General features: G+C 40.3%; 1 protein-coding gene across 1 annotated transcript in view; it reads right to left on the reverse strand.

Moving 5' to 3' along the window:
* The window catches only part of LOC137393916 (uncharacterized), a 32,596-nt gene extending 20,851 nt beyond the window's left edge, over positions 1 to 11,745 (reverse strand). The window contains exons 1-4 of the mRNA XM_068080630.1: positions 11,585 to 11,745; positions 11,127 to 11,328; positions 10,882 to 10,971; positions 10,691 to 10,774 (exon numbers count right to left, since the gene is read on the reverse strand). Coding sequence (XP_067936731.1) covers positions 10,691 to 10,774; positions 10,882 to 10,971; positions 11,127 to 11,328; positions 11,585 to 11,745 — 537 coding nt within the window. The remainder of the gene's footprint in view (positions 1 to 10,690; positions 10,775 to 10,881; positions 10,972 to 11,126; positions 11,329 to 11,584) is intronic.
* Positions 11,746 to 12,284: the final 539 nt, after the last annotated feature.

The raw sequence follows: 12,284 nt of genomic DNA on the forward strand, positions 1-12,284 counted from the left end.
GGTAGTGGTGAAGTTGATAGATATAGACACGTACCTTGGTAGTGGTGAGGTTGATAGATATAGACACGTACCTTGGTAGTGGTGAGGTTGATAGATATAGACATGTACCTTGGTAGTGGTGAAGTTGATAGATATAGACACGTACCTAGGTAGTGGTGAGGTTGATAGATATAGACATGTACCTTGGTAGTGGTGAAGTTGATAGATATAGACACGTACCTTGGTAGTGGTGAGGTTGATAGATATAGACACATACCTTGGTAGTGGTGAGGTTGATAGATATAGACACGTACCTTGGTAGTGGTGAGGTTGATAGATATAGACACATACCTTGGTAGTGGTGATGTTGATAAATATAGACACGTACCTTGGTAGCGGTGAAGTTGATAGATATAGACATGTACCTTGGTAGTGGTGAGGTTGATAGATATAGACACGTACCTTGGTAGTGGTGAGGTTGATAGATATAGACACGTACCTTGGTAGTGGTGAAGTTGATAGATATAGACACGTACCTTGGTAGTGGTGAAGTTGATAGATATAGACACGTACCTTGGTAGTGGTGAGGTTGATAGATATAGACACATACCTTGGTAGTGGTGAAGTTGATAGATATAGACACGTACCTTGGTAGTGGTGATGTTGATAGATATAGACACGTACCTTGGTAGTGGTGAGGTTGATAGATATAGACACGTACCTTGGTAGTGGTGATGTTGATAGATATAGACACATACCTTGGTAGTGGTGAGGTTGATAGATATAGACACGTACCTTGGTAGTGGTGATGTTGATAGATATAGACACATACCTTGGTAGTGGTGAAGTTGATAGATATAGACACGTACCTTGGTAGTGGTGAAGTTGATAGATATAGACATGTACCTTGGTAGTGGTGAGGTTGATAGATATAGACACGTACCTTGGTAGTGGTGATGTTGATAGATATAGACACGTACCTTGGTAGTGGTGATGTTGATAGATATAGACACGCACCTTGGTAGTGGTGAAGTTGATAGATATAGACACGTACCTTGGTAGTGGTGAGGTTGATAGATATAGACATGTACCTTGGTAGTGGTGATGTTGATAGATATAGACACGTACCTTGGTAGTGGTGAAGTTGATAGATATAGACACATACCTTGGTAGTGGTGAGGTTGATAGATATAGACACGTACCTTGGTAGTGGTGATGTTGATAGATATAGACACATACCTTGGTAGTGGTGAAGTTGATAGATATAGACACGTACCTTGGTAGTGGTGAAGTTGATAGATATAGACATGTACCTTGGTAGTGGTGAGGTTGATAGATATAGACACGTACCTTGGTAGTGGTGATGTTGATAGATATAGACACGTACCTTGGTAGTGGTGATGTTGATAGATATAGACACGCACCTTGGTAGTGGTGAAGTTGATAGATATAGACACGTACCTTGGTAGTGGTGAGGTTGATAGATATAGACATGTACCTTGGTAGTGGTGATGTTGATAGATATAGACACGTACCTTGGTAGTGGTGAAGTTGATAGATATAGACATGTACCTTGGTAGTGGTGAGGTTGATAGATATAGACACGTACCTTGGTAGTGGTGATGTTGATAGATATAGACACGTACCTTGGTAGTGGTGATGTTGATAGATATAGACACGCACCTTGGTAGTGGTGAAGTTGATAGATATAGACACGTACCTTGGTAGTGGTGAGGTTGATAGATATAGACATGTACCTTGGTAGTGGTGAGGTTGATAGATATAGACACGCACCTTGGTAGTAGTGAAGTTGATAGATATAGACATGTACCTTGGTAGTGGTGAAGTTGATAGATATAGACACGTACCTTGGTAGTGGTGAAGTTGATAGATATAGACACGTACCTTGGTAGTGGTGATGTTGATAGATATAGACACGTACCTTGGTAGTGGTGAGGTTGATAGATATAGACACGTACCTTGGTAGTGGTGATGTTGATAGATATAGACACGTACCTTGGTAGTAGTGAAGTTGATAGATATAGACATGTACCTTGGTAGTGGTGAAGTTGATAGATATAGACACGTACCTTGGTAGTGGTGAAGTTGATAGATATAGACACGTACCTTGGTAGTGGTGAAGTTGATAGATATAGACACGTACCTTGGTAGTAGTGAAGTTGATAGATATAGACATGTACCTTGGTAGTGGTGAGGTTGATAGATATAGACATGTACCTTGGTAGTGGTGAGGTTGATAGATATAGACACGTACCTTGGTAGTGGTGATGTTGATAGATATAGACATGTACCTTGGTAGTGGTGAGGTTGATAGATATAGACACGTACCTTGGTAGTGGTGAGGTTGATAGATATAGACACGTACCTTGGTAGTAGTGAAGTTGATAGATATAGACATGTACCTTGGTAGTGGTGAGGTTGATAGATATAGACACGTACCTTGGTAGTGGTGATGTTGATAGATATAGACATGTACCTTGGTAGTGGTGAGGTTGATAGATATAGACACGTACCTTGGTAGTGGTGAGGTTGATAGATATAGACACGTACCTTGGTAGTAGTGAAGTTGATAGATATAGACATGTACCTTGGTAGTGGTGAGGTTGATAGATATAGACACGTACCTTGGTAGTGGTGAAGTTGATAGATATAGACACGCACCTTGGTAGTGGTGATGTTGATAGATATAGACACGTACCTTGGTAGTGGTGAGGTTGATAGATATAGACACGTACCTTGGTAGTGGTGATGTTGATAGATATAGACACGTACCTTGGTAGTGGTGAAGTTGATAGATATAGACACGTACCTTGGTAGTGGTGAGGTTGATAGATATAGACATGTACCTTGGTAGTGGTGATGTTGATAGATATAGACACGTACCTTGGTAGTGGTGAGGTTGATAGATATAGACACGTACCTTGGTAGTGGTGATGTTGATAGATATAGACACGTACCTTGGTAGTGGTGAAGTTGATAGATATAGACACGTACCTTGGTAGTAGTGAAGTTGATAGATATAGACATGTACCTTGGTAGTGGTGAGGTTGATAGATATAGACACGTACCTTGGTAGTGGTGAAGTTGATAGATATAGACACGCACCTTGGTAGTGGTGATGTTGATAGATATAGACACGTACCTTGGTAGTGGTGAGGTTGATAGATATAGACACATACCTTGGTAGTGGTGAGGTTGATAGATATAGACACGTACCTTGGTAGTGGTGAAGTTGATAGATATAGACACATACCTTGGTAGTGGTGATGTTGATAGATATAGACACGTACCTTGGTAGTGGTGATGTTGATAGATATAGACACGTACCTTGGTAGTGGTGAAGTTGATAGATATAGACACATACCTTGGTAGTGGTGAGGTTGATAGATATAGACACGTACCTTGGTAGTAGTGAAGTTGATAGATATAGACATGTACCTTGATAGTAGTGAGGTTGATAGATATAGACACGTACCTTGGTAGTGGTGAAGTTGATAGATATAGACACATACCTTGGTAGTGGTGAGGTTGATAGATATAGACACGTACCTTGGTAGTGGTGATGTTGATAGATATAGACACGTACCTTGGTAGTGGTGATGTTGATAGATATAGACACGTACCTTGGTAGTGGTGAAGTTGAAAGATATAGACACATACCTTGGTAGTGGTGAGGTTGATAGATATAGACACGTACCTTGGTAGTGGTGAAGTTGATAGATATAGACACATACCTTGGTAGTGGTGATGTTGATAGATATAGACACGTACCTTGGTAGTGGTGAGGTTGATAGATATAGACACATACCTTGGTAGTGGTGATGTTGATAGATATAGACACATACCTTGGTAGTGGTGAGGTTGATAGATATAGACACATACCTTGGTAGTGGTGATGTTGATAGATATAGACACGTACCTTGGTAGTGGTGAAGTTGATAGATATAGACACATACCTTGGTAGTGGTGAGGTTGATAGATATAGACACGTACCTTGGTAGTGGTGATGTTGATAGATATAGACACGCACCTTGGTAGTAGTGAAGTTGATAGATATAGACATGTACCTTGATAGTAGTGAGGTTGATAGATATAGACACGTACCTTGGTAGTGGTGAGGTTGATAGATATAGACACGTACCTTGGTAGTGGTGAAGTTGATAGATATAGACATGTACCTTGGTAGTGGTGAGGTTGATAGATATAGACATGTACCTTGGTAGTGGTGATGTTGATAGATATAGACACGTAACTTGGTAGTGGTGATGTTGATAGATATAGACATGTACCTAGGTAGTAGTGATGTTGATAGATATAGACACGTACCTTTGTAGTGGTGATGTTGATAGATATAGACACGTACCTTGGTAGTGGTGATGTTGATAGATATAGACACGCACCTTGGTGGTGGTGAAGTTGATAGATATAGACATGTAACTTGGTAGTGGTGATGTTGATAGATATAGACACGTACCTTGGTAGTGGTGAGGTTGATAGATATAGACACGTAACTTGGTAGTGGTGATGTTGATAGATATAGACACGTACCTTGGTAGTGGTGAAGTTGATAGATATAGACATGTACCTTGGTAGTGGTGAGGTTGATAGATATAGACATGTACCTTGGTAGTGGTGATGTTGATAGATATAGACATGTACCTTGGTAGTGGTGAGGTTGATAGATATAGACACGTACCTTGGTAGTGGTGAGGTTGATAGATATAGACATGTACCTTGGTAGTGGTGAAGTTGATAGATATAGACACGTACCTTGGTAGTGGTGAGGTTGATAGATATAGACACGTACCTTGGTAGTGGTGAGGTTGATAGATATAGACACGTACCTTGGTAGTGGTGAGGTTGATAGATATAGACATGTACCTTGGTAGTGGTGAGGTTGATAGATATAGACATGTACCTTGGTAGTGGTGAAGTTGATAGATATAGACACGTACCTTGGTAGTGGTGAGGTTGATAGATATAGACACATACCTTGGTAGTGGTGAGGTTGATAGATATAGACACGTACCTTGGTAGTGGTGAGGTTGATAGATATAGACACATACCTTGGTAGTGGTGATGTTGATAAATATAGACACGTACCTTGGTAGCGGTGAAGTTGATAGATATAGACATGTACCTTGGTAGTGGTGAGGTTGATAGATATAGACACATACCTTGGTAGTGGTGAAGTTGATAGATATAGACACGTACCTTGGTAGTGGTGAGGTTGATAGATATAGACACGTACCTTGGTAGTGGTGATGTTGATAGATATAGACATGTACCTTGGTAGTGGTGAGGTTGATAGATATAGACATGTACCTTGGTAGTGGTGAAGTTGATAGATATAGACACGTACCTTGGTAGTGGTGAGGTTGATAGATATAGACACGTACCTTGGTAGTGGTGAGGTTGATAGATATAGACATGTACCTTGGTAGTGGTGAGGTTGATAGATATAGACATGTACCTTGGTAGTGGTGAGGTTGATAGATATAGACATGTACCTTGGTAGTGGTGAAGTTGATAGATATAGACACGTACCTTGGTAGTGGTGAGGTTGATAGATATAGACACGTACCTTGGTAGTGGTGAAGTTGATAGATATAGACACGTACCTTGGTAGTGGTGAAGTTGATAGATATAGACACGTACCTTGGTAGTGGTGAGGTTGATAGATATAGACACATACCTTGGTAGTGGTGAAGTTGATAGATATAGACACGTACCTTGGTAGTGGTGAGGTTGATAGATATAGACATGTACCTTGGTAGTGGTGAGGTTGATAGATATAGACATGTACCTTGGTAGTGGTGAAGTTGATAGATATAGACACGTACCTTGGTAGTGGTGAGGTTGATAGATATAGACACGTACCTTGGTAGTGGTGAGGTTGATAGATATAGACATGTACCTTGGTAGTGGTGAGGTTGATAGATATAGACATGTACCTTGGTAGTGGTGAGGTTGATAGATATAGACATGTACCTTGGTAGTGGTGAAGTTGATAGATATAGACACGTACCTTGGTAGTGGTGAGGTTGATAGATATAGACACGTACCTTGGTAGTGGTGAGGTTGATAGATATAGACATGTACCTTGGTAGTGGTGAGGTTGATAGATATAGACACATACCTTGGTAGTGGTGAAGTTGATAGATATAGACACGTACCTTGGTAGTGGTGAGGTTGATAGATATAGACACGTACCTTGGTAGTGGTGAGGTTGATAGATATAGACATGTACCTTGGTAGTGGTGAGGTTGATAGATATAGACATGTACCTTGGTAGTGGTGAAGTTGATAGATATAGACACGTACCTTGGTAGTGGTGAGGTTGATAGATATAGACACGTACCTTGGTAGTGGTGAGGTTGATAGATATAGACATGTACCTTGGTAGTGGTGAAGTTGATAGATATAGACACGTACCTAGGTAGTGGTGAGGTTGATAGATATAGACATGTACCTTGGTAGTGGTGAAGTTGATAGATATAGACACGTACCTTGGTAGTGGTGAGGTTGATAGATATAGACACATACCTTGGTAGTGGTGAGGTTGATAGATATAGACACGTACCTTGGTAGTGGTGAGGTTGATAGATATAGACACATACCTTGGTAGTGGTGATGTTGATAAATATAGACACGTACCTTGGTAGCGGTGAAGTTGATAGATATAGACATGTACCTTGGTAGTGGTGAGGTTGATAGATATAGACACGTACCTTGGTAGTGGTGAGGTTGATAGATATAGACACGTACCTTGGTAGTGGTGAAGTTGATAGATATAGACACGTACCTTGGTAGTGGTGAAGTTGATAGATATAGACACGTACCTTGGTAGTGGTGAGGTTGATAGATATAGACACATACCTTGGTAGTGGTGAAGTTGATAGATATAGACACGTACCTTGGTAGTGGTGATGTTGATAGATATAGACACGTACCTTGGTAGTGGTGAGGTTGATAGATATAGACACGTACCTTGGTAGTGGTGATGTTGATAGATATAGACACATACCTTGGTAGTGGTGAGGTTGATAGATATAGACACGTACCTTGGTAGTGGTGATGTTGATAGATATAGACACATACCTTGGTAGTGGTGAAGTTGATAGATATAGACACGTACCTTGGTAGTGGTGAAGTTGATAGATATAGACATGTACCTTGGTAGTGGTGAGGTTGATAGATATAGACACGTACCTTGGTAGTGGTGATGTTGATAGATATAGACACGTACCTTGGTAGTGGTGATGTTGATAGATATAGACACGCACCTTGGTAGTGGTGAAGTTGATAGATATAGACACGTACCTTGGTAGTGGTGAGGTTGATAGATATAGACATGTACCTTGGTAGTGGTGATGTTGATAGATATAGACACGTACCTTGGTAGTGGTGAAGTTGATAGATATAGACACATACCTTGGTAGTGGTGAGGTTGATAGATATAGACACGTACCTTGGTAGTGGTGATGTTGATAGATATAGACACATACCTTGGTAGTGGTGAAGTTGATAGATATAGACACGTACCTTGGTAGTGGTGAAGTTGATAGATATAGACATGTACCTTGGTAGTGGTGAGGTTGATAGATATAGACACGTACCTTGGTAGTGGTGATGTTGATAGATATAGACACGTACCTTGGTAGTGGTGATGTTGATAGATATAGACACGCACCTTGGTAGTGGTGAAGTTGATAGATATAGACACGTACCTTGGTAGTGGTGAGGTTGATAGATATAGACATGTACCTTGGTAGTGGTGATGTTGATAGATATAGACACGTACCTTGGTAGTGGTGAAGTTGATAGATATAGACATGTACCTTGGTAGTGGTGAGGTTGATAGATATAGACACGTACCTTGGTAGTGGTGATGTTGATAGATATAGACACGTACCTTGGTAGTGGTGATGTTGATAGATATAGACACGCACCTTGGTAGTGGTGAAGTTGATAGATATAGACACGTACCTTGGTAGTGGTGAGGTTGATAGATATAGACATGTACCTTGGTAGTGGTGAGGTTGATAGATATAGACACGCACCTTGGTAGTAGTGAAGTTGATAGATATAGACATGTACCTTGGTAGTGGTGAAGTTGATAGATATAGACACGTACCTTGGTAGTGGTGAAGTTGATAGATATAGACACGTACCTTGGTAGTGGTGATGTTGATAGATATAGACACGTACCTTGGTAGTGGTGAGGTTGATAGATATAGACACGTACCTTGGTAGTGGTGATGTTGATAGATATAGACACGTACCTTGGTAGTAGTGAAGTTGATAGATATAGACATGTACCTTGGTAGTGGTGAAGTTGATAGATATAGACACGTACCTTGGTAGTGGTGAAGTTGATAGATATAGACACGTACCTTGGTAGTGGTGAAGTTGATAGATATAGACACGTACCTTGGTAGTAGTGAAGTTGATAGATATAGACATGTACCTTGGTAGTGGTGAGGTTGATAGATATAGACATGTACCTTGGTAGTGGTGAGGTTGATAGATATAGACACGTACCTTGGTAGTGGTGATGTTGATAGATATAGACATGTACCTTGGTAGTGGTGAGGTTGATAGATATAGACACGTACCTTGGTAGTGGTGAGGTTGATAGATATAGACACGTACCTTGGTAGTAGTGAAGTTGATAGATATAGACATGTACCTTGGTAGTGGTGAGGTTGATAGATATAGACACGTACCTTGGTAGTGGTGATGTTGATAGATATAGACATGTACCTTGGTAGTGGTGAGGTTGATAGATATAGACACGTACCTTGGTAGTGGTGAGGTTGATAGATATAGACACGTACCTTGGTAGTAGTGAAGTTGATAGATATAGACATGTACCTTGGTAGTGGTGAGGTTGATAGATATAGACACGTACCTTGGTAGTGGTGAAGTTGATAGATATAGACACGCACCTTGGTAGTGGTGATGTTGATAGATATAGACACGTACCTTGGTAGTGGTGAGGTTGATAGATATAGACACGTACCTTGGTAGTGGTGATGTTGATAGATATAGACACGTACCTTGGTAGTGGTGAAGTTGATAGATATAGACACGTACCTTGGTAGTGGTGAGGTTGATAGATATAGACATGTACCTTGGTAGTGGTGATGTTGATAGATATAGACACGTACCTTGGTAGTGGTGAGGTTGATAGATATAGACACGTACCTTGGTAGTGGTGATGTTGATAGATATAGACACGTACCTTGGTAGTGGTGAAGTTGATAGATATAGACACGTACCTTGGTAGTAGTGAAGTTGATAGATATAGACATGTACCTTGGTAGTGGTGAGGTTGATAGATATAGACACGTACCTTGGTAGTGGTGAAGTTGATAGATATAGACACGCACCTTGGTAGTGGTGATGTTGATAGATATAGACACGTACCTTGGTAGTGGTGAGGTTGATAGATATAGACACATACCTTGGTAGTGGTGAGGTTGATAGATATAGACACGTACCTTGGTAGTGGTGAAGTTGATAGATATAGACACATACCTTGGTAGTGGTGATGTTGATAGATATAGACACGTACCTTGGTAGTGGTGATGTTGATAGATATAGACACGTACCTTGGTAGTGGTGAAGTTGATAGATATAGACACATACCTTGGTAGTGGTGAGGTTGATAGATATAGACACGTACCTTGGTAGTAGTGAAGTTGATAGATATAGACATGTACCTTGATAGTAGTGAGGTTGATAGATATAGACACGTACCTTGGTAGTGGTGAAGTTGATAGATATAGACACATACCTTGGTAGTGGTGAGGTTGATAGATATAGACACGTACCTTGGTAGTGGTGATGTTGATAGATATAGACACGTACCTTGGTAGTGGTGATGTTGATAGATATAGACACGTACCTTGGTAGTGGTGAAGTTGATAGATATAGACACATACCTTGGTAGTGGTGAGGTTGATAGATATAGACACGTACCTTGGTAGTGGTGAAGTTGATAGATATAGACACATACCTTGGTAGTGGTGATGTTGATAGATATAGACACGTACCTTGGTAGTGGTGAGGTTGATAGATATAGACACATACCTTGGTAGTGGTGATGTTGATAGATATAGACACATACCTTGGTAGTGGTGAGGTTGATAGATATAGACACATACCTTGGTAGTGGTGATGTTGATAGATATAGACACGTACCTTGGTAGTGGTGAAGTTGATAGATATAGACACATACCTTGGTAGTGGTGAGGTTGATAGATATAGACACGTACCTTGGTAGTGGTGATGTTGATAGATATAGACACGCACCTTGGTAGTAGTGAAGTTGATAGATATAGACATGTACCTTGATAGTAGTGAGGTTGATAGATATAGACACGTACCTTGGTAGTGGTGAGGTTGATAGATATAGACACGTACCTTGGTAGTGGTGAAGTTGATAGATATAGACACGTACCTTGGTAGTGGTGATGTTGATAGATATAGACACGCACCTTGGTAGTAGTGAAGTTGATAGATATAGACATGTACCTTGGTAGTGGTGAGGTTGATAGATATAGACACGTACCTTGGTAGTGGTGAAGTTGATAGATATAGACACGTACCTTGGTAGTGGTGAGGTTGATAGATATAGACACGTACCTTGGTAGTGGTGAAATTGATAAATATAGACACGTACCTTGGTAGTGGTGAAGTTGCGATATACAGTTCGAGCGCCATAAAGAAAAGCATCACCGTCATCCGTAATCACTGCATCCACCAACTAAAGCATACGTCAGGTATTTAGGGCAGTGCAGGAAGCAGCCAACAGACTAATGTCATGAAGTGAACAGCATCAGTTTTTTCTAGTTAATAGAGATGCCAACCTACTCCATGGCTGTTGAGGGCAGCACACGTAGCCTCTGCTTCTCCATCTGCCATAATTATTGGGACGCCTAAATAGCCTAGCATCTCACAGCACTGCAAAGAGGTTATTGAAGTTATGTCACCGTTGTTGCATATTGCTCAAATGATACGGCTAAATGACAAAACATCAAATTAGCCACAAAGTAGAACCAACAAAGTTGTGTGAGGACAGCTCCAAGTCTATCACAAAGCAGAATATAATCTCAGACCTCTTTAATGACAGAACTGAATTGACTTCTATTAGCTCGCCTGGCTGAAGTTTTTCCCGAGTTTGATTCAATGCGCCTGCCATGCCTTTGATTCTGGCGCTCGGCCATTACCTGCCATTTCAGCTCTGGGGCTTTGCCATCAATAACAAACACCGGCAGAATATTGGCGTGAAGCAGAGCAGAGGTTCGGAAGAAAAGATTTCTGTCAAACAAAGCAAACTTGCAAACAACTGATCAGAAAATCTATATCAGAGTCATTCATAAAAAATATGATGAAGCTACTTTTCCATAACAGTTGCTGGCAGTCATGTAAAATACTAACCCATTATGATTTAATTTAGAAGTCTAAAATGAATTTAATTCAACATTGTCTGGATTCAATGAATAATGATAAGGAACATATACGCACTGTATCAAGAGAAGTGACTCATTCAGAGCAATGAAGAATAAATACTTACCTCAAATGTGGTCGAGTAACAGCGCCCATCATTTGCTTGACACACTGAGAGTCAACAACCCAAATACTCAAATCTATAGCTACTTTCTGGCCTGAGATATCATCAAAACTCTTTTTGCAGGCTACTGGGGTTAACAAAGGCCACAGCTCTTTCACACCCATCGTTGGGTACAAAATGGAATTTAGAGGAGTAGTATGTCTGAAACAGAAATTTGCTCAACATTTGTTGGCTCTATTCTGCTCTCTGCTGAGGGAGGCTATTTAAACCATAACTGTCACGAACAACTTTTATCATATTTATTAAGTAAATCAGGCAAGCGTGATTCCGATTTTGAACTCAAAATAAAGATTAGTCTACTAACCTTCAAAGTCATTTAGGCTTTTTTAAAGCGTTTCAATATCCGTTTCGAAAACAACACAATCGGCATTACAAGCTCCGCCCATAAATATGTGACGAAACCTAGCTTTTTCAGGAACAGAAGTTAGGAATGTTTAGTCCGATTTAGAATAATAGAGATAGGTGTCTTAAAACCCATTATTATCTAAATCCAGCCTGTAAAATAATCTGTCTTTTAAGAAATGTATATAAACTATTTAAAATTGCTCGTAGCTCGTTACATGACGTTTAAATGGACTGAACGCCGAGAAAAATGAGCTCAAAAAGCGCGGTTTTATCACAAGCTAGCTAAATAGCTTATCTA

This window comes from Watersipora subatra, chromosome 4, assembly GCF_963576615.1.
Source record: "Watersipora subatra chromosome 4, tzWatSuba1.1, whole genome shotgun sequence".
In the NCBI taxonomy this organism is placed as follows: Eukaryota; Metazoa; Bryozoa; class Gymnolaemata; order Cheilostomatida; family Watersiporidae; genus Watersipora; species Watersipora subatra.